At 46.8% G+C, this 22,856-nt stretch overlaps 1 protein-coding gene across 4 annotated transcripts in view; it reads right to left on the reverse strand.

Moving 5' to 3' along the window:
• Positions 1–19,863, reverse strand: part of FAM185A (family with sequence similarity 185 member A) — a 193,043-nt gene extending 173,180 nt beyond the window's left edge. For all 4 annotated transcript variants that reach the window (XR_011320747.1, XM_069765126.1, XM_069765124.1 and 1 more), the window contains exons 1-3: positions 19,447–19,863; positions 13,126–13,235; positions 1,839–1,931 (exon numbers count right to left, since the gene is read on the reverse strand). Coding sequence is in view for 3 of the 4 variants with exons in the window: in XM_069765126.1 (XP_069621227.1) it covers positions 1,839–1,931; positions 13,126–13,235; positions 19,447–19,816 (573 nt within the window). In the remaining variant the exon portion in view is untranslated. The remainder of the gene's footprint in view (positions 1–1,838; positions 1,932–13,125; positions 13,236–19,446) is intronic.
• Positions 19,864–22,856: the final 2,993 nt, after the last annotated feature.

The following is a 22,856-nucleotide window of genomic DNA, read 5'->3' on the forward strand; positions in this document are numbered from 1 at the left end:
CAACAGGGTCAAAAGAAGTGTGTTGGGCAAAAAGGCGCAAAATAACTGCCCACGAATTGAGGAAAATCAAGCGTGAAGCTGCCAAGATGCCATTTGCCACCAGCTTTGCCATATTTCAGAGCTGCAACGTTACTGTAGAAACAAAAAGCACAAGGTGTGCGATACTCAGGAACATGGCCAAGGTAAGGAAGGCTGAAAAATGACCACCTTTGAACAAGGAACATAAGATAAAACATCAATACTGGGCCAAGAAATATCTTAAGACTGACTTTTCAAAGGTTTTATGGACTGATGAAATGAGAGTGACTCTTGATGGGCCAGATGGATGGGCCAGAGGCTGGATCAGTAAAGGGCAGAGAGCTCCACTCCGACTCAGATGCCAGCAAGGTGGAGGTGGGGTACTGGTATGGGCTGGCATCATCAAAGATGAACAAAGATGAACAAAGGGACCTTTCGGGTTGAGGATGGCGTGAAGCTCAACTTCCATACCTACTGCCAGTTTCTGGAAGACAGTTTCTTCAAGCAGTGGTACAGGGAGAAGTCAGTATCGTTCACGAAAAACATGATTTTCATGCAGGACAATGCTCAATCACATGCCTCCAACTACTCCACAGCATGGCTGGCCAGTAAAGGTCTCAAAGAAGAAAAAATAATGACATGGCCCCCTTGTTCACCTGATCTGAACCCCATAGAGAACATGTGGTCCCTCAAAATGTGAGATCAACAGGGAGGGAAAACAGTCCACCTCTCGGAACAGTGTCTGGGAGGCTGTGGTGGCTGCTGCACGCAATGTTGATCGTAAACAGATCAAGCAACTGACAGAATCTATGGATGGAAGGCTGCTGACTGTCATCATAAAGAAAGGTGGCTATATTGGTCACTAATTTTGGGGGGTTTTGTTTTTGCATGTCAGAAATGTTTATTTCTAAATTTTGTGCAGTTATATTGGTTTACCTGGTGAAAATAAACAAGTGAGATGGGAATATATTTGGCTTTTATTAAGTTGTCTTATAATTCTGCACAGTAATAGTTACTTACACAAACAGATATCCTCCTAAGATAGCCAAATCTAAAAAAAAAACACTCCCAACTTCCAAAAATATTAAACTTTGATATTTAGGAGTCTTTTGGGTTGATTGAGAACATAGTTGTTGATCAAAAATAAAAAATAATCCTCTAAAATACAACTTGCCTAATAATTCTGCACACAGTGTAATGTACGAGTGATGGAATCTATGACAGTGAACTACTACCCAAAAATAGTGATCTGCTGTCTAGGAGCTATGGTGGTACCATACGGCACTGTGGGAAGTCCAAGACACAACCACTATCTGTGTGGACTGTCACTACTGTGAGATAGATCAGCGAAATAAATAATAGCACGTCTTCCCTTGTCTTTGCGCAGCGATTCTGGCTGCCTGTTGAACATCGTAGACAGCTCTGCAAGAGAAGATCCAGGATTCTGCATGGTGAAACACTCCTGTCTTCTCTTGTGGGCTGTCAGCAATGTCCAGCTAGCTGCCAGAACCCCTACAGAGACTTCACAAGATACCGCAAGGATGAATACAGTGGCAACATCATCAGGGATGGTTCATCCCAAGACAGTTCAGGGGCGGTAGTCTCAGACTTTCCACAGCGCTCTCCGGGAAACTACCGCGGCCATTTTGGTGCAAATAAAAGGGTGCCAAAAGGCAGAAACTGCAGCACTGTGGATCAAAACAAGGGCACCAGGTACACTGAATATAAACTAGGCAAAAAATTTCATTGTGGAGTGGAGGGCTGCTTCATTATACAAGACTGTAATCCAATCCATCCATATAAGAAGTGAATATACTTACACTGTGAGCCAAAGCACGAATATCCACATTGCCATGGACTGTCCCCAGACATACCACTTTGCCTCCCTTTGTACGAATGTGAACATTGTGACCCTGAAATTCAATAGAACAAAAACACAGACATAAATCAGAAGAGAAATGCCAAGGTCAATGAAAAAAATAAAAACAATTGATCAAAACAATTTTTTTAAGCGTATGTTTTAATCAGTCAGATGTCTGTGTTATTTCGGTTTCCACTATTGGATATCCAATCAGCTGTATTTTATGCAGGAGGAAAGCATTAAGCTACTTACTGGTAGCGGCATTTTTCGGAGGCCCATGACAGCACTACGAGAGAGAGGATCCGCCCTTCAGGAACAGGAAACCTACAGATACAAAAGGGCGGCACCTCTCCCCATGCATCAGTTGTATTTCAGAGCTTGAGAGGACTACCGCGGTTAGTGGTACACAAATATACATTATATACAGTTTATATACAAAACAATCCATTGTATCGAACTAGATACCACTCGTGAAATCTATCATTATATACACTATAGGAAGTGCTACCCCCACGTGAATAGGGAGGGAACTAAGGGTGCTGTCATGGGCCTCCGAAAAATGCCGCTACCAGTAAGTAGCTTAATGCTTTATTCGGACTCCCATGACAGCACTACGAGAGATTTACAGAGATGTAAGCTACCTTAGGGAGGGACTATAGTCTGTAGCACCCTTAACCCAAAGGAGAGATCAGAGGAGGACCCCAAATCCAACCGATAGTGTTTAAAGAAAGTGGAAGGAGATGACCAAGTGGCCGCCTTACATATTTGCTCCACTGACACTCCAGATCTCTCTGCCCAGGATGACGCCATGGCCCAGGTGGAATGTGCCTTTAGATTCTGCGGAGCTGGCCCCCCACCTGCTGTATAAGCTAGAGAGATAGTTTCCCTAATCCATTTGGCTAGTGAATATTTTGACACTCTAAATCCTTTCCTTGGACCTTGGAAGGAAAAAAAACAGTGCTCCATCTTTCTTCCAATTATCAGTGGCTGAGATATACTGAAGGAGAGATCTCCTAACGTCTAATGTATGAAGCTCCTGCTCTTTAGGATTAGAGGGATTAGGAATAAAGGATGGCAAAACTATCTCCTGTGATCTATGGAAACGTGTCGCTACCTTCGGCAGATATGCCGGGTCTGGTCTAAGGACTACTCTGTCTGATAAGATTTCTGTGTATGGAGGAGCTCTAGAAAGTGCCTGGATATCCCCTATCCTGCGAGCTGAGGTTATGGCAATCAGGAAGGCTGTCTTAAGCGTCAACATCTTGATCGAGGCCTCTTGCAGAGGTTCAAAGGGGGGTTTTGTTAGAGAGGACAGAACTAAATTTAAATCCCATGGAACTGTTCTATCCTTATATACCGGTCTAGATCTACTAACTGCCTTCATAAACCTCGCTATCCAATAATTGTTAGCTATATTGCATTAAAACAGGGCACCCAGAGCTGAGACCTGTACTCTAAGGGTACTAGTTGAGAGTTTTAACTCGAGACCCCTCTGTAGGAACTCTAAAATTTGTTGTATTGGTACCCCGTCTCGGATGTCAAATCTTGAACAAGACAAGAACTTCCTCCAAGTTCTAGAGTAGATTTTTGTAGTTATTTGCTTTCTACTCTTTAGGAGTGTCTCGACTAAATTTGGAGAGAAGCCTTTCCCCACTAATAGTGACCGTTCAAACTCCACGCCGTTAAATGGAGCGCTGCCACTTGTGGATGGGAGATCGGTCCCTGAGAAAGCAGGTTCGGGATCTCTGGTAGTACCCAGGGAACCGATACAGACATTGTCTTGAGCCAGGCAAACCAGGTTCTTCTGGGCCAAAAGGGGGCGATAAGGATGACTTTCGCTCGATCTTCCCTGATTTTCCTCACCACTAGAGGTATCAGGTTCAGTGGTGGGAAAGCATAGGCCAGTGGAAAATCCCATTTTATCAGAAATGCGTCCACCGCCAAGGGATTCTCCCTGGGATTTAGCGAGCAAAAAAGTTTTACTTTTCTGTTGTTTCTGGTGGCGAACAGGTCTACCACTGGTTGACCCCATCTGCAGACGATCAGATTGAAAATGTCTTTGTTGAGAGACCACTCTCCTTGTCTTAACACGTTTCGGCTGAGGAAATCTGCTGCCACATTTTCCTTTCCTTTGATGTGGAGAGCCGTCAAAGATAGAAAATTGTGCTCTGCCACCTGGAACAATCGATCCGTGATTTGCATCAATGTCTCGGAACGAGTTCCCCCTTGCCGGTTTATGTAAGCGACTGCAACTCTGTTGTCCGACAGAATTCTGACGTGCTGGCCCTGCAGATATATGAGGAAATTTTTAACAGCCAATTCAACCGCCAACAACTCCCTTTGGTTGGATGAGAATGTTGTGAAGGGTTCCCATTGTCCCTGGACCACCATGTCCCCCATGTAGGCTCCCCACCCTGAAGAGCTGGCATCTGTGGTTATCACCCGGGACACATTTACTATCCAGGGAACCCCCGCTGATAAATTCTTTTTATCTGACCACCACCTAAGGGAATCTAGCGTGGTTGGCCCTAACGTTATTTTCCCATTTAACGCGCCTCCCAAGGCTCTGTCATGGAACAAGACTTCTCTCTGTAGGGATCTGGTGTGGAACTGAGCCCACTTAACTGCTGGAATGCAAGATGTGAGTGACCCAAGTAGAGACATTGCTTGCCTAAGTGTCATGGAAGGTGTATTGATTGTTTTTAACGCATACATTTGAATTAGATCTATTTTTTCTATAGGGAGGAGACACTGTTGTGTCACTGAATCCAACATTAGACCCAGGAACTTTTGAATATTTAGGGGCTGTAACTTAGATTTTTCGAAGTTTATGATCCAACCCAGGTGTTCTAGCTTGGCTTTAGTAACCTCCCATTGTGACAGACAGTGATCTACTGAGTTCCCTACAATGAGGAAATCATCCAAGTAGGGAATTATAAGGACATTTGATTCTCTTAAATGTGCCATGACTTCAGCGATTATTTTAGTGAACACTCTAGGAGCAGAAGTTATCCCGAAGGGAAGTGCCCTGAACTGAAAATGTTGAATCCTACTCCCCATTAGTACTGCTACCCTTAGGTATTGTTGGAAATCAGCGTGAATGGGTACATGATAGTAGGCATCTTTCAAATCCACTACTACCATAAAACAATTGTTGAAAAGCATTTTTATTGTCAAATTGATGGACTCCATTTTGAAGGTATGTTTCACCAAAAACTTATTGAGACCCTTAAGGTTTATAATGGTCCTATAAGACATATCCGGTTTTTGAATTAGGAAAAGGGGAGAGTAGAACCCCTTCCCTGCCTGAGAATACGGCACTTCAATCAAAACATTTTTGGAGCAAAGAGTCCTCACTTCCTCTTCTAAGGCAAATTGTTCAGTGGGAGATGAACGCCAGGGTGTTAACTGGAATTTGTCCCGTGGGGTATGGACAAACAAGTCTGAGACCATGGAAAACAGTGTCTTTTATCCAAACACTGTTTGTGATTTTTGACCACTCTGCCGAGAAATGCGATAGTCTCCCTCCCATCGGGATTGCCAGTCATTGGTCTTGTTTTTTGTTTTCCGTCGGGTTACGGCGAAACATGAGACCTGTGCCTCTTTTTCGCTTATCATCCCATCTGGAACGATCCCTACCCGGTGAGAAGGTGCGCCTTCCTCCCCGATTGAACCTTCTTTTGTTGAAGGGACGGCGATATGGAGTGAAAAGATTGGGAAACTTTTTCTTATCATCCCCTGCCTTCTCCAGGAGCTCATCCAGGGTAGGCCCAAATAGATACTCGCCTTTACAAGGGATAGCGCAGAGCTTTGCTTTCGCCTGCATATCCCCCGGCCAGCATTTCAGCCATAGGGCTCTCCTTGCAGCATTAGAAAGTCCTGCTGCTCTAGCTGCCAACTTTACGGAGTCAATTGAGGCGTCCGATAAAAAAGCCGCCCCCTCCTGGATTATTGGTAACGCTAAGAGTATGGAATCTCTAGAGGCCCCCTGTTTTAATTGGGTCTCCAACTGGTCCAGCCAGACCATCATTGACCTTGCCGTGCAGGTTGACGCCACCGCAGGTCTTAAGGAGCCGGCTGCCATTTCCCAGGTTCCCTTTAGGAAGGTATCCACTTTCCTATCCAGGGGGTCTTTAAGTGTCCCCATATCCTCAAACGGGAGAGAGGATCGCTTTGCTACCTTGGCAATTGCTGCATCCAGCTTTGGGGCCTTCTCCCAGCTACCCACTGCTGGGTCATCAAAAGGGTACCGACGTTTCTGCGCAGGTGGTAAGGAGCCTTTTCTCCACTCCCTGTTGATAAGTTCCTGTATTTTCTCATTTAAAGGAAAGACTCTGCGCTTTTTCTGTTCTAACCCGCTGAACATCATTTGTTCTTTAGATAGTTGAGGCTTGGGTTCTGTTATACCCATTGTGCCTCTGACCGCCTTTATCAATTTGTCTATCCTCTCTATGGGTAGGCAAAACCGAGCAGCGTCTTCTTCCGAAGAGGAGGATGAAGCTGCTGAATCGTCCGATTCCTCGCTCCTGTCCTTATCCACAGACGAATCAGATGCCCACTGAGTTTTTTGCTTAGAGCCTCCTGTCTGTGAAAGGCTCTTAATGGACTGCTTGACCTCCATTCTAACCATTTCCTTTAGACTGGCCGCAATAGAAGAGGACTCTTCTGCTACCTAAGGGGATAAGTAAGGTAGACTAGAATGTAAGATCTACATGCTATACCCCCTCCCCTCCTTCCAGGACCTCACCGTCTGCTGGATACAGGGGTCACATAGTTTTTTAGGGTGTGAGTCAGGCAAGGGGACCCCGCAGATGGCACACTCCCTATGCTTCGCCTTACTGACGCTTTTCTTTCCCTGCACAAAACATATGAGGGGACACTAGTCACTAAGTGAACTTTCTCGAAGGTCACTTACCAGTGGCTGCCCCACACCCAGAAGATACCGAAGTACGAGGGGGATCTTTTCTGGCTGACGCTCCAGACCCCTGTCTGGAGGAGCTTCTGCGGCCAGACCCATCGCTCTTTTTCTCACGATCCTTCTCCATGGATTTCTGAGGCACTTCATCCAGCAGCAGAGGCTGCTGATCCTGATCAGACTCCATCTTCAGTTTGGAGACCAGGAGCAAGGATCGCGCACCTGGAGCAGAAGCTCCGCGACCCGGAAGACACCGCCGGCTCCACCCCCCGACGTCACCCCTAGTCCACAGCACTTCCTGTCAGCGCTGTGAACAGCGTGGGACGCCGAGACCATGCCGGGAGACTCCGAGGGCGCCCCCACAATGCCGCCGACCCCCCAGAGCCCTACCCCCAGCGCCTCAAGGGAGGAGGACCTTTATACATACCACGTGCGGCTTCCGGAGACAGGACACCCCCTGGCGACTGCTCCACGCTGATCAGACACTGCCGTGCAGCCCTGCCAGAGCCACCGTGTCTGCTTCAGGTACCCCGCACCGGCCGAGGTAGGAGACCCCCTTGCTACCCGAATCGGTCCGGCCGGCCTGGAATCTGCTAGCAATCTTCTTGTAGGATCCAGTCCCTCCAGGAACAGGAAACCAACTGATGCATGGGGAGAGGTGCCGCCCTTTTGTATCTGTAGGTTTCCTGTTCCTGAAGGGCGGATCCTCTCTCTCGTAGTGCTGTCATGGGAGTCCGAATAAATTTAAGTAATGCATTTATAATAAACTTTGTTTTATTCTAATTTATGGCATTTGTACAATCTATATATATTTTTACATTTGTTAAATACTATATTAAGGTATTACTTTCAGAGAAGACAAAGTTCTAATTAGGGCTTTACCACATTGCTGTTTCAATATCATAAAGAGTAGTGATGAGTGAACGTGCTCGGATAAGGTGTTATCTCAACATGCTCGTGTGTTATCCGAGTGTCTTCAGTGTGCTGGAATAATAGGTTTGTGTCTCCACAGATGCATGTCTCATGGCTGTTCGACAACCGCAATACATGGAGGAATTGCTTGCATGTGTTGTGTGTTGCTGTTGCGGCTGTGGGAACTCAAACATTATTCCAGCACGCTGAAGACACTCAGTTAGCACAGGAGCATGCTCGGATCACACTTTATCTAAACATGTTCACTCATTACGAATAAACAGCCCCATATCTGTGGCTGCCAGTACCATTGTAGACCACCAATCAAAAGAGTAGAACTGGAAAGGGAAACCGGCACCACCACTTGAAGATAAAGTTGTAAGTAGTCTTAAGGTACCGTCACATTTAGCGACGCTGCAGCGATCTAGACAACGATGCCGATCGCTGCAGCGTCGCTGTGTGGTCGCTGGAGAGCTGTCACACAGACAGTTCTCCAGCGACCAACGATGCCGAGATCCCCGGTAACCAGGGTAAACATCGGGTTACTAAGCGCAGGGCCGTGCTTAGTAACCCGATGATTACCCTGGTTACCAGTGTAAATGTAAAAAAAAAAAAAAAAAAAAAAAAAAACCACTACATACTTACATTCCGGTGTCTGTCGCGTCCCCAGGCGTCCTGCTTCCCTGCACTGTGTAGCGCCAGCCATAAAGCAGAGCGGTGACGTCACCGCTGTGCTATACGGCCGGCCGGTGCTGACAGTGCAGGGAAGCAGAACGCCTGGGGACGCGACAGACACCGGAATGTAAGTATGTAGTGGTTTTTTTTTTTTTACATTTACACTGGTAACTGGTTTACACTGGTAACCAGGGTAAACATCGGGGTACTAAGCGCGGCCCTGCGCTTAGTAACCCGATGTTTACCCTGGTTACCAGTGAAGACATTGCTGAATCGGCGTCACACACGCCGATTCAGCGATGTCTGCGGGTGATCCAGCGACGAAATAAAGTTCCTTCCTTTCTGCTCCGACCAACGATGTCACAGCAGGATCCTGATCGCTGCTGCGTGTCAAACACAACGATATCGCTATCCAGGACGCTGCAACGTCACGGATAGCTAGCGATATCGTTGTTAAGTTGTTCAGTGTGAAGGTACCTTTATTCAGATTCCATTAAAAGGATAAAAAACACTATCATAAGATTATGACTAAGGGCTCTCTACATGCCAAGAACACAACAGATTTACCTCAGAAATTATATTTTTATCAAACTGGTTGTACCGTTTTGCCTTTACAGTTGTCTACAGTAAGGTGGTACTATATATACTTAGCCTGTTTTAAGATACTGTGTGTAAAGGCATATCTGGGCCCTTTTTTGGGGTTCCCAGTCTTTGACTCCATCACCAAAATACTCCTTTGATTGAACAGGTAGTCACTACAAAGCTGGACACCAACTCTAGTGCAGTGCAGGACACTAAAGCAGCCCTTATTCTACAGTGCTTTAAAAAGGTGGCAAAATAAGGCTCCTGAATGACCTTTCTAATTGACCTCATTAAAGGGTCTTTTAACCTTTCAAAAATATTAAAAAACAGAAGTCGCTTTGATAAAATATAAAAATAAATTATATTCTTCTGTTCTTTCCCCTGCTTATCCATTGCAGATTCTCCAGCAGTGTTCATGCTCTTTGTAAGTGGATTTAGGGTCTGTGCACACTATGCGGATTCGGCTCTGCAGATTCGCAGCAGTTTTCCATGCTTTGTACAGTACCATGTAAACCTATGGAAAACAAAAGCTGCAGTGCACATGCTGGGAAAATTCCACGCGGAAACGCTGTGGTTTATCTTCCGCATCATATCAATTCTTTGTGCAGATTCCGCAGCGTTTTACATCTATTCCTTTGTAGGAATCCGCAAGTGTAAAAACGCAGGTGAAATCCGCAGAAAACCCGCAGGTAAAAACGCAGGGCATTTTATCTGCAGATTCTTCAGAATCCACGTGGAAAAATCCGCAGCGTTTGCACATACCCTAAAGCTGCAACAAATCAGATGCTTAAGAGGTCCCATGCTGTATACTGGCATCAGGGCTCCCATCACGGAGAGGTGGGCTCCTACAGTAGCAGGACATGTGACCAGAGGCCTCTGATGGTCTCATGCAGGAGCTGGTAAACAATGATTGGGGGCTCGGCAGAGCGTCTGCACTGAATCACATGAAGAAACAAAACCCAGCAGGTGACCATCATTTAATTATGTTACTTCACATCCTTTTTTTCTTAGGGGCCAAATAAAGGAATAGCTAAGCAGCGTGTGATTTCAGAAATTGCATTCCTTGGCTGGTACTGTAAAACTGTGAACATTTCTAACACTAATGCTCAATGTGCGCACATACCCGTAGTGTTATAGTCTCAGGGCGGTGTAAGATATATTGGCATGGGGCAGATTTGTTGCAGGAGCTCAAGCCACACATATGAATGGGGTTTCTTCTGTCGCATATGCATGCGTTTCTGCAAACCCTATTCAGAAGAATGAGGCAGTCAAATGTGAATACACCCCTATAATGAAGGCGGGGATCACCATCCCCTAATAAGCCCACGCAACATGTGTGCAGTGTTCTACAAGCTGTATTTTCTGTGCTTCTCCCGCTTTACTTGCTTGCAGAACGTCTGCGGCTCCTCTTTCCAGGATGTGCTTTCTCATGGCTAGCTAGCTGCGCAGAAACCTTTAGCAGACATACACACATCATGGACGCCTCCCAACGTTTGCTTTTCACAAATCTCTTACGGTGGATTAAACAAGTTAGTCAGCCAGTATGTGTGATCTGTCAGTGCCCTTTACTATGCCTGTTCTATCCTTACCCAGAGGACTGCAGAGAGGAAACCTACAGCACGCTTCACATCTCATTGTATTACTTGCTCATTATTAACCACAGTGGTTACAGTCCATTAGCTGGGTCCGTAGTCTGTCCGCTGGTCTGGAGGCTCACAGTTCTCTTACCTTTGGGGTTTAGATTAGCTCGACTGGCACAAAGTCATCTGTGTGTCACACCGCAATGATGATGTGGTGTCATCCTGACTAATAAAAAGCCGCACCGGAGATCACAGAAAGTAAGAGATTTGGAGCCTCTCGGCCGGCGGCCTGAGACTACAGACCCGAAAATCAATACACCCATCTCTAGTGTGGAGCATCCATGGAGCACTCCTCCAACTGCCATGAAACAGAGAAAGCGAAGGACAAGCACCAATATACAAGGACATCAATCACAAATATAAAAACTGTTTATGGTTGAAAACCACAGGGGTATGTCACTATAACTAGAAACATGGACCTAGGAAACTGCAATTACAGAGCCCCGATAAAACCAATTGGTGGGTACCGGTGTAAGGGCAGGCGTTACATGTTTTATCTGTGTGCAGACAGTAGTTATATTCAGTCTGTAGGTTCGCTTGTTTCAGAAAAACCACAGCAATAAAATGATTAACTGGTGAAATTCTTTTCTTACTATGGAATTAATGGTGTCGGTTCATCAAGACTGGCGTAGCACGCAATACACCAGTGAGGCACAATACTGCTACACCAGTCTTGCTGAAACTGAAGGCGCCAAATTCATTAAAAGGGATATCTGGAACTTAAAATAACAGCCAGCTTCTCCCAATTAGGCAGCGGAGGGTCACCTGTCAATCAGCAGGACACCAGCAGTCTCGCCCTGTCAACCGGAAAAGAAACTGACGATCTTTTGATGTGATGTCAGTGAAAGTCTGTGACGGCAGAGAACGGCGCCAGGCAGAACAGGCAGGTAAGTAGCAACTACCTGCGTGTTAGTGAGTAGGCACGTTTTATTTTTTAAAGACCCAGATATCCCCTTTAAGAGATGCATGCCACCTAAAGGGGTTTTCCCACGAACGAAAGTTCATTTTAATCAATAGAATTTAGAATAATAATTTCCACAGTTGGATATGATTAAATAAAATGTTCCTGTGCTGAGATAATCTTATAAATGCGCCCGTGCTGTGTACTGTGTAATGGCTGTGTCTGATTGTACAGGGGCATGGTCTGATCATACCACAGCTCCTGGGCAGGGGAGGAAGCAAAAGAGAAAACAGACATTACAGCACGAGATCGCAGCTGATTCTTTTTGTGAGATAAAACATTCCCTGCCTCTTTGTAACATGTTTTACCTCACAGAAAGAACCATTTGTGATCCCCAGCTGTAATGTCTGTTTTCTCTTTTGCTTCCTCCCCTGCCCAGGAGCTGTGGTATGATCAGACCATGTCCCTGTACAATCAGACACAGCCATTACACAGTACACAGCAGGGGCGCATTTATAAGATTATCTCAGCACAGGAAGATTTTATTTAATCACATCCAATTGTGGAAATTATTATTATTCCCAACTTTGTTTGAGAGAAAACAGTTTTTTCTTTTGAATACATTCAATAGTGGAACTTATTTCTATTGCAACAATTGATAATTAAAATGTACTCTGTAGGAAAACCTTTTAATGCATTGGACGCCTCTTCCAAGTGGTGTGCTCCTTACGCACCCTTCGCCTGGAATGCTACTGGTGACAGAGACTGGAGTAGCATTTCTGGCATACAAAGTGCAGGCATTTTGAATAATCTGACGGGTAAGTGTGGCCATGCCCTTACACAAAGACTTTGATAAAAAGGCACCCATGTGTCTACTTTGACAGCCCGTTTATGGTAGGCAGGACTCCTAACCCTTTAGTTGAATAGCACCTTCTTCAGCTATTAATGCAGGTGCTACCACATGTCTTCAGTAGAAAATAAACATGGCCCCCATTAAAATCAATGCAAGGTCTGTGTACCGAAAGGAACTGTCAGCCCAGAAGGTTGTGGATAAAGGGAAAACAAGTGGGTGGAAAGGTGTACATAGATGTTTGGCTGCGAGTGCCCCGAGTGCCTGTACTTGAGCATTCCCTGCGCTGACAAACTCCCTATAAGAGTTCGCTCACACTGGCGTATATTCCCTCATGCAAGAGAATCAGGCTGATTATGCCAATGACACTCAGCTCAAACTACTCTGTCAGAGTGTGATCAGAGTGTCATCTGCATGTGATTGATTCTCTAGGATGTGAAAATGGCAGGACAGGTGTGAAGAAGGAGAACTTAATTTTTCCATCTTCTCCATTGTCTCTGTGTGTGTACATAGGACTGCAATTGGATGTCATGCGAGTGCAGTCCGATGTTTCACTTGCACCACAGACTTGTATAGGTGCACATGGTCTGATTTGTGGAGCCACTTGCAGCATGGTAGGATTGTTTTCTCAAGCTGAATCTGTATGAGAAAATAATTGCAGATCTGCACATCCTCATAGTATAACATTAGGCTGAGCGCTGTACAATAAAACATCAGAGAGCACTCGCCCATGTTATACGCTAGCGTGACCTAGTAATTATTAATGCTTACCTTAACAGAATGTAGAACGCTGCTCCCGTTCTCCGTTTCTATTTCGCAATTGTCGCACTCAATCTTTTTTATGTTCACGCTGCCATAACCCATAGTTTTAATGTTCACATCTACAAACAGTAAAGTTGCAAGTTAAAAATCATTTAAAACAGCAAAGTTACAGAAAGAAACCTTAGCATTGCGCAGCACTTCTATTGCCACTTTCCTTCAGGTGTAGCATACATGCAGGAGGGAGATGCTTTTCTTCTCATATTTTTGTGCGAATTTTTCCCGTTGACTCAAGGTGTAAAAAAGTACACTGAAAAGACGGGATCCTGAGTGGGTCTGTGGTACAGCTCGCTGAATATTGCCTCTTTAGTGCCGATCTCTCAGCAGACAAGTTATGGTATACCCGTGGTCATCTTGTGCCCGTTGTCATGTACAGATCAGCACCATCGGGAAGTGTTTACCTGCTATTTATGTAGTGCCATTTCACAGGGCAGAGCTAGGAACAGTGACTCCAGGTAATCGCATAGGAGATCAGACTATACATCCAGTCTCTGCTCCATAATTTATACCACATGTCTACCTGCACACACTGGCTGCTATATGGCATGAAATATGGGCAGAATCATTCTAAATTACAACCGATGAAAGGGAATCTGTCACCAGGTCTAGCTACCTCATCTGAGAGCAGTGTAATGGAGGTAAAGAGACCCTGAATCCAGCCATGCATCACTTAGATTACTGGGTGAGGCAGTTGTGATGGAATCAGAGTTTGTTTTATGTAGCAGAGCTCAGAAAGCTGCTCCCTCTCCCATACCCCTGATTAGAAGCTTTCCATGTACATTGTATACTGCTCAAAAAAAGACAGGGAACAACAACAGAATATAACTCCAAGTAAATCAAACTTCTGAGAAATCAAACTGTTCACTTAGGAAGCAACACTGTTTGACAATCAATTTCACATGCTGTTGTACAAATGGAATAGACAACAGATGGAAATTATTGGCAATTATCAAGACACACTCAAAGCAGTGGTTCTACAGGTGGGGACCACAAACCACATCTCAGTACCAATGCTTTCTGGCTGATGTTCTGGTCACTTTTGAATGTTGGTTGTGCTTTCACACTTGTTGTAGCATGAGACGGACTCTACAACCCACACAAGTGGCTCAGGTAGTGCGGCTCATCCAGGATGGCACATCAATGCGAGCTGTGGCAAGAAGGTTTGCTGTGTCTGTCAGCGTAGTGTCCAGAGGCTGGAGGCGCTACCAGGAGATAGGCCAGTACACCAGGAGACGTGGAGGGGGCCGTAGGAGGGCAACAACCCAGCAGCAGGACCACTACCTCAGCCTTTGTGCAAGGAGGAACAGGAAGAGCACTGCCATAGCTCTGCAAAATGACCTCCAGCAGGCCACAAATGTGTATGTGTCTGCACAAATGGTTAGAAACAGATTCCATGAGGATGGTCTGAGAGCCCGATGTCCACAGATGGGGGTTGTGATCACAGCCCAACACAGTGCAGGACACTTGGCATTTGCCACAGAACACCAGCATTGGCAAATTCACCACTGGTGCCCTGTGCTCTTCACAGATGAAAGCAGGTTCACACTGAGCACATGTGACAGACACGACAGAGTCTGGAGACGCCATGGAGTGATCTGCTGCCTGCAACATCCTTCAGCATGACCGATTTGGCAGTGGGTCAGTAATGCTGTGGGGTGGCATTTCTTTGGAGGGCCGCACAGCCCTCCATGTGCTCGCCAGAAGTAGCCTGACTGCCATTAAATACCGAGATGAGATCCACAGACCCCTTGTGAGACCATATGCTGGTGCGGATGGCCATGGCCTGGGTTCGTGCTAATGCAGGACAATGCCAGACCTCATGTGGCTGGAGTGTGTCAGCAGTTCCTGCAAGATGAAGGCATTGAAGCCATGGACTGGCCCACCCGTTCCCCAGACCTGAATCCGATTGAGCACATCTGGGACATAATGTCTCGCTCTATCCACTAATGTCACGTTGCACCACAGGCTGTCCAGGAGTTGGCGGATGCTTTAGTCCAGGTCTGGGAGGAGATCCCTCAGGAGACCATCCGCCACCTCATCAGGAGCATGCCCAGACGTTGTAGGGAGGTCATGCAGGAAAATGGAGGCCACACACACTACTGAGCATCATTCCACTGTCTTGAGGCATTTCCACTGAAGTTGGATCAGCCTGTAATTTGATTTTCCACTTAATTTCAACTCCAGACCTCCGTGGGATATTCATTTTGATTTACATTGATCATTTTTATGTTTTATTGTTCTTAACACATTCCACTATGTAATGAATAAAGATTTACAACTGGAATATTTCATTCAGTGATATCTAGGATGTGTTATTTGAGTGTTCCCTTTATTTTTTTGAGCAGTGTATATTTGCAGTAAGCAGCTAATCAGTGGTGGGGGTGAGTTGGACCAAGATGTACACGAGCACCTAGTCCAGCCGTGATAATCTCCTTCTGATAAAATACTCATTGTATTGAAACAACAGCACATAGCCTAGTGACACATCACTGAAATCAGTTCAAAAACCTGACCTGCACATCCAAACATAGACTGAGTGTGAACAGGTGCTGAACCCAGAGTCGCCAACTCGTATATAGTTAAGTAAAAAGGGCAGCACACTGCAGCGCCAAAACATGCAAACTTGAAAACACGAAATTTGAACTGCATTACTGCACTAGAAATATGAAAAATGAGAGCTTTTAGCGCATAAAAATGGCCATATTTATGTGTACCTCGTAGCCACTTTACGGCATCTCTCGTATACGAGGTCCTACGCTTGACCTACCTCGTTGAGAATAAACGTCTCCATCTGAATGGGTACATGTGAAACCTCTTCTTGGACTCAAATTCTCACTCTCTGTGGAGGGGTATTAGACCTACTATAATTAAAACACCTGAAGCTAGGAGGCAGGGAGTGCACGATCAGAAGGCTAGAGAATACATTTCAAAAACCTGACCTGCACATCCAAACATAGACTGAGTGTGAACAGGTGCTGAACCCGTAAAGTGGCTACGAGGTACACGTTTTCAAGTTTGCATGTTTTGGCGCTGCAGTGTGCTGCCCTATTTACTTAACTATATACGAGTTGGCGACTCTGGGTTCAGCACCTGTTCACACTCAGTCTATGTTTGGATGTGCAGGTCAGGTTTTTGAAATGTATTCTCTAGCCTTCTGATCATGCACTCCCTGCCTCCTAGCTTCAGGTGTTTTAATTATAGTAGGTCTAATACCCCTCCACAGAGAGTGAGAATTTGAGTCCAAGAAGAGGTTTCACATGTACCCATTCAGATGGAGACGTTTATTCTCAACGAGGTAGGTCAAGCGTAGGACCTCGTATAAGAGAGATGCCGTAAAGTGGCTACGAGGTACACATAAATATGGCCATTTTTATGCGCTAAAAGCTCTCATTTTTCATATTTCTAGTGCAGTTCAAATTTCGTGTTTTCAAGTTTGCATGTTTTGGCGCTGCAGTGTGCTGCCCTTTTTACTTATCACTGAAATCAGTGTCTCAGCCCCTACCTCATGCTACCCTGATATTACATAGCAAAAACCTGATAACAGATTCCCTTTCAAGGAACTCTGTCGGCACAGAATCACTGTTAAAATGCAGTCCCACCACTAAGTGCTTCATGGAGGAGCCAATCATTTAAATAAACCTATTTGTTTTCCATACATCTCCACACCCCACCTTTGACTGACAGCTCTGGCTTCATAGAGCCAGAAAAGGGCAGAGATAGATAGAAACCAAGCAGGAAGGAATAAATGACTGGCCCAGCCATGACGCACCGAGCGCTTGCACTTAGTTTGAACAGTCATTCTGTGCTGACAGCGTCCCTTTAACATAGCAGTTTGTAAACTAGGAGTCAGGTAATCAGGCCACACAGTAGCATCACTCAGTGATTGGGCTGCTCTCTTATAAAGTTGTATTAGTGGGGACTACATGGATTTCCATATTAGAGGGGTTCCATGGGAAATTGTGCAGCAGCACTCATGGTAGTACCCAGCCCATACACTGGGAAGTCTGGCTCCAGCTCACCACTCATACTTCATGTCAAATCCCTTGTGACGCGGCTGCTGCGGGCACCGTGTGTCCTGAATGATTGCACGCCCTGTAAAACATCCTGAGCACTGCACTCACGTCAATGGATGTTCATGTGATCTACAGGACAACTACTGTCCATGTGATAGACATCATATAGGGGTCTCCACATACAAGCTGCAGAGGAGGCCGCGCTCCTTCTCTACAACACCTATCACACATATGATCAAGTGCCACCATATAACACATAGGGCAGCACAGTGGCTCAGTGGAATTGGGGTCCTGGCTTCAAATCCCACCAAGAGAGTTTATACGTTCTCCCAGTGTTTGCGGGGGTTTTCTCCAGTACTCCAAATAGGGAATGTAGATTGTGAGCCCCAGTGGGGACAGTGATGATGATGTCTGTAAAGTGACGTGGAATTAATGGCGCTATATAAGTGAGTAAAATAAATAGTCGCAGAAAACACAGTGCAGATTGTAAGGGAATTCAATTCATGGAGGAGCACCTAGAGAAAACCGCACCGCAAACCACAGCACCGTCCGCGTGTAAAGCAATCAGACTACAGCAGCCTCAGTGTAATCACACAGTGTGACCCAAGGGCACCATCACCCTGCTAACCTCTGTGAGCACGGCGGCAGGTGAGGGGTGTGCAGAGCTCCCACCATACACACAAGGATATACACCGCCCCCCATCAGGTGTGCAGAGCTCCCACCATACACACAAGGATATACACCGCCCCCCATCGGGTGTGCAGAGCTCCCACCATACACACAAGGATATACACCGCCCCCCATCGGGTGTGCAGAGCTCCCACCATACACACAGGGGTATATACACCGCCCCCATCGGGTGTTCAGAGCTCCCACCATACACACAGGGGTATATACACCGCCCCCATCGGGTGTTCAGAGCTCCCACCACACACAGGAGTATATACACCGCCCCCATCGGGTGTTCAGAGCTCCCACCATACACACAGGGGTATATACACCGCCCCCATCGGGTGTTCAGAGCTCCCACCACACACACAAGGATATACACCGCCCCCCATCGGGTGTGCAGAGCTCCCACCACACACAGGGGTATATACACCGCCCCCATCGGGTGTTCAGAGCTCCCACCATACACACAGGGGTATATACACCGCCCCCATCGGGTGTGCAGAGCTCCCACCACACACAGGGGTATATACACCGCCCCCATCGGGTGTTCAGAGCTCCCACCATACACACAGGGGTATATACACCGCCCCCATCGGGTGTTCAGAGCTCCCACCATACACACAGGGGTATATACACCGCCCCCATCGGGTGTGCAGAGCTCCCACCACACACAGGGGTATATACACCGCCCCCCATCGGGTGTGCAGAGCTCCCACCACACACTCAGGGGTATATACACCGCCCCCATCGGGTGTGCAGAGCTCCCACCACACACTCAGGGGTATATACACCGCCCCCATCGGGTGTGCAGAGCTCCCACCACACACTCAGGGGTATATACACCGCCCCCATCGGGTGTTCAGAGCTCCCACCACACACAGGAGTATATACACCGCCCCCATCGGGTGTTCAGAGCTCCCACCATACACACAGGGGTATATACACCGCCCCCATCGGGTGTTCAGAGCTCCCACCACACACACAAGGATATACACCGCCCCCCATCGGGTGTGCAGAGCTCCCACCACACACAGGGGTATATACACCGCCCCCATCAGGTGTTCAGAGCTCCCACCATACACACAGGGGTATATACACCGCCCCCATCGGGTGTGCAGAGCTCCCACCATACACAGGGGTATATACACCGCCCCCGCCGGCACACACCGTGCAGTCTGGGGCACACACCGTGCAGTCTGGGGCACACACCGTGCAGTCTGGGGCACACACCGTGCAGTCTGGGGCACACACCGTGCAGTCTGGGGCACACACCGTGCAGTCTGGGGCACACACCGTGCAGTCTGGGGCACACACCGTGCAGTCTGGGGCACACACCGTGCAGTCTGGGGCACACACCGTGCAGTCTGGGGCACACACCGTGCAGTCTGGGGCACACACCGTGCAGTCTGGGGCACACACCGTGCAGTCTGGGGCACACACCGTGCAGTCTGGGGCACACACCGTGCAGTCTGGGGCACACACCGTGCAGTCTGGGGCACACACCGTGCAGTCTGGGGCACACACCGTGCAGTCTGGGGCACACACCGTGCAGTCTGGGGCACACACCGTGCAGTCTGGGGCACATACCGTAGCGCACCGGGGTGGTGACCTCCACACACGTCTGGCCGTCGATGTCCCGGGAGCTGACCAGCACCTGCCTGCTCTCCTCGTCGTACCGCACTTCTATGTTATCCAGGTCCAGTCCCCGGTGCACACTGCGGTCCACCCCGCTCACCATGACGAACACCCGGTCCGCGTCCGGGTAGGTGAGCGGGTCCTGGGGTCTCACCCGCACGTTACACGGCAGCTTCACCCGCAGGCTGCTCAGCGGGTGCACGATGAGGGTCCACTGCTTCAGGGGCTTATTCCGGGACTCCGCTGCCCAATTACCCCAGTGCCGTGTGCCGGCAGCCACAGACCACCATAAACGGCCGCGACATAGGAGGGAGACCATCATTGCCCTATAGCAGCCATGCAGACACCTCTCTGTTTTCTCTGCGCACTGTACTCCCTGCCTCTGGGAAATGTAGTTGAAATGCAGACTACTACATGGCCTATAATGCTAAGCAAACTACAACTCCCAGAATTCCAAGGCACAGCTGTTACACGGGGTTTGAAAGACTATGTTTACTTGCTGTTGTGAATTATCGCCGCGCGTCAGCTTCATACGTATGACAGAAGAATCACACCTCGTACAACCCCCTGCGCATGCGAACATTGATTACACAGCTTGTACAGCAGCCCTACTGCGCATGACAGAATACTCACCTCGTACAGTGTTATCTTTCCTGTATCACCTCGTACAGTCCCACTGCGCAAGACCGCTCTCCACACTCTCTAAGGCTACGTTCACATTTGCGGTTTGCGCCGCAGCGTCGCCGCCGCCGCAACAAAACGCATGCGTCGTGCGGCCCTATCTTTAACATTGGCGCCGCATGGGGCTGCATGCGTTGTGTTGCGTTTTGTTGCGTTTTACGCCGCATGTGGCGTTAGGGCGCACCTGTCTGGGCGCGGCAAACGCAACATGTTGCATTTTTCGGGCGGCGCCGACTTTTTAAAAAAAGCATGCGTCGTGTTTGCGTCATGTTTGCGTCGTCGATGCGCTTTTTTCCCCATTGACTTGTATTGACAACGCAGACGACACAAGTACTTGCGTCGTGGTGCGTTGTACGACGCATGCGTTTTCCAATAAAAAATGCAAAACATTGTCTAGACACAAAAAAAAACCTTTATATATAAGGCCGGGGTCACACTAGACCGTAATACGGACGAGTGCAATGCGATAAAAAATCGCATAGCACTCGTCCCAATGTTAATCTATGGGGCAGCTCCCATCATCCGATATTTTCTCGGCCGTATTCAGGATCCGAGTGAAATCGCAGCATGCTGCGATTGTCAGCGTTTCGCGGCCGAGAATCGCCAATGAAAGTCTATGGAAGCCCCAAAAATACGGATTACACACGGACCAGCAGTGTGACTTGCGAGGAATACGCAGCGCTGTTAGAGAGAAAAGCCGGCAATTCAGTGCGGTGTACAGTAAAATCACACTGACAGCTTAGAATAGAATAGGTCGAATAAATGTGTACACATAGAATAGGTATATATATATATATATATATATGTCAGTGAGACACATATATATATATATATATATATATATATATATTTCATCCAGCGCGATATAGCAGAAAGCCGGTAATTCAATTACCGGCTTTTTCTTTCTCCTTCCTAAAACCCGACATGATTTGAGACATGGTTTACATACAGTAAACCATGTCTTCTCCCCATTTTTTTTGCATATTCCACACTACTAATGTCAGTAGTGTGTCTATGCAAAATTTGGCCGTTCTAGCTATTAAAATAAAGGGTTAAATGGCGGAAAAAATTGGTGTGGGCTCCCGCACAATTTTCTCCGCCAGAGTAGTAAAGCCAGTGACTGAGGGCAGATATTAATAGCCTGGAGAGGGTCCATGGTTATTGGCCCCCCCTGGCTAAAAATATCTGCCCCCAGCCACCCCAGAAAAGGCACATCTGTAAGATGCGCCTATTCTGGCACTTGGCCACTCTCTTCCCATTCCCGTGTAGCGGTGGGATATGGGGTAATGAAGGGTTAATGCCACCTTGCTATTGTAAGGTGACATTAAGCCTAATTAATAATGGAGAGGCGTCAATTATGACACCTATCCATTATTAATCCAATTGTAGTAAAGGGTTAAATAAAACACAAACACATTATTTAAAATTATTTTAATGAAATAAAAACAATGGTTGTTGGAGTATTTTATTCTACGCCCAATCCAGTCACTGAAGACCCTCGTTCTGTAAGTAAAAAAACATAATAAACCAACAATATACTTACCCTCCGCAGATCTGTAACGTCCAACGATGTAAATCCTTCTGAAGGGGTTAAAACATTTTGCAGCAAGGAGTTCCGCTAATGCAGGTTGGGAGCTTTCTAGGTAAGTTCCCACGATCTATGAACAGCCAGCAGAGGGCGCCTCACCGCAAATGAAGCTAAATATAGCTCATTGATCTATATTTAGCCTCATTCTCCGGGGTTTTGCAGCAAGGAGCAGCCTGCATTAGCAAAGCTCCTGGCTGCAAAATATTTTAACCCCTTCAGAAGGATTTACATCGTTGGACGTTACAGATCTGCGGAGGGTAAGTATATTGTTGGTTTATTATGTTTTTTTACTTACAGAACGATGGTCTTCAGTGACTGGATTGGGCGTAGAATAAAATACTCCAACAACCATTGTTTTTATTTCATTAAAATAAATTTAAATATTGTGTTTGTCTTTTATTTAACCCTTTCATTCAATTGGATTAATAATGGATAGGTGTCATAATTGACGCCTCTCCATTATTAATTAGGCTTAATGTCACCTTACAATAGCAAGGTGGCATTAACCCTTCATTACCCCATATCCCACCGCTACACGGGAATGGGAAGAGAGTGGCCAAGTGCCAGAATAGGCGCATCTTCCAGATGTGCCTTTTCTGGGGTGGCTGGGGGCAGATGTTTTTAGCCAGGGGGGGGCCAATAACCGTGGACCCTCTCCAGGCTATTAATATCTGCCCTCAGTCACTGGCTTTACTACTCTGGCGCAGAAAATTGTGCCGGAGCCCACGCCAATTTTTTCCGCCATTTAACCCCTTAATTTAATAGCTAGAACGGCCAAATTTTGCATAGACACACTACTGACATTAGTAGTGTGGAATATGCAAAAAAAAAATGGGGAGAAGACATGGTTTACTGTATGTAAACCAGGTCTCAAATCATGTCGGGTTTTAGGAAGGAGAAAGCAGAAGCCGGCAATTAAATTACCGGCTTTCTGCTATATCGCGCTGGATGAAATATTAATACATATACATATATGTGTCTACTGACATATATATATATTTATAGACAGTATATATGTTTGTTTGTTTTTGACACATGGATCCCTTGTATTGGCGTATGTTGGTTTTGCAAGCCTGCGATAAAAACACGCAGT

Source organism: Ranitomeya imitator, chromosome 4, assembly GCF_032444005.1.
Source record: "Ranitomeya imitator isolate aRanImi1 chromosome 4, aRanImi1.pri, whole genome shotgun sequence".
Taxonomy (NCBI): Eukaryota; Metazoa; Chordata; class Amphibia; order Anura; family Dendrobatidae; genus Ranitomeya; species Ranitomeya imitator.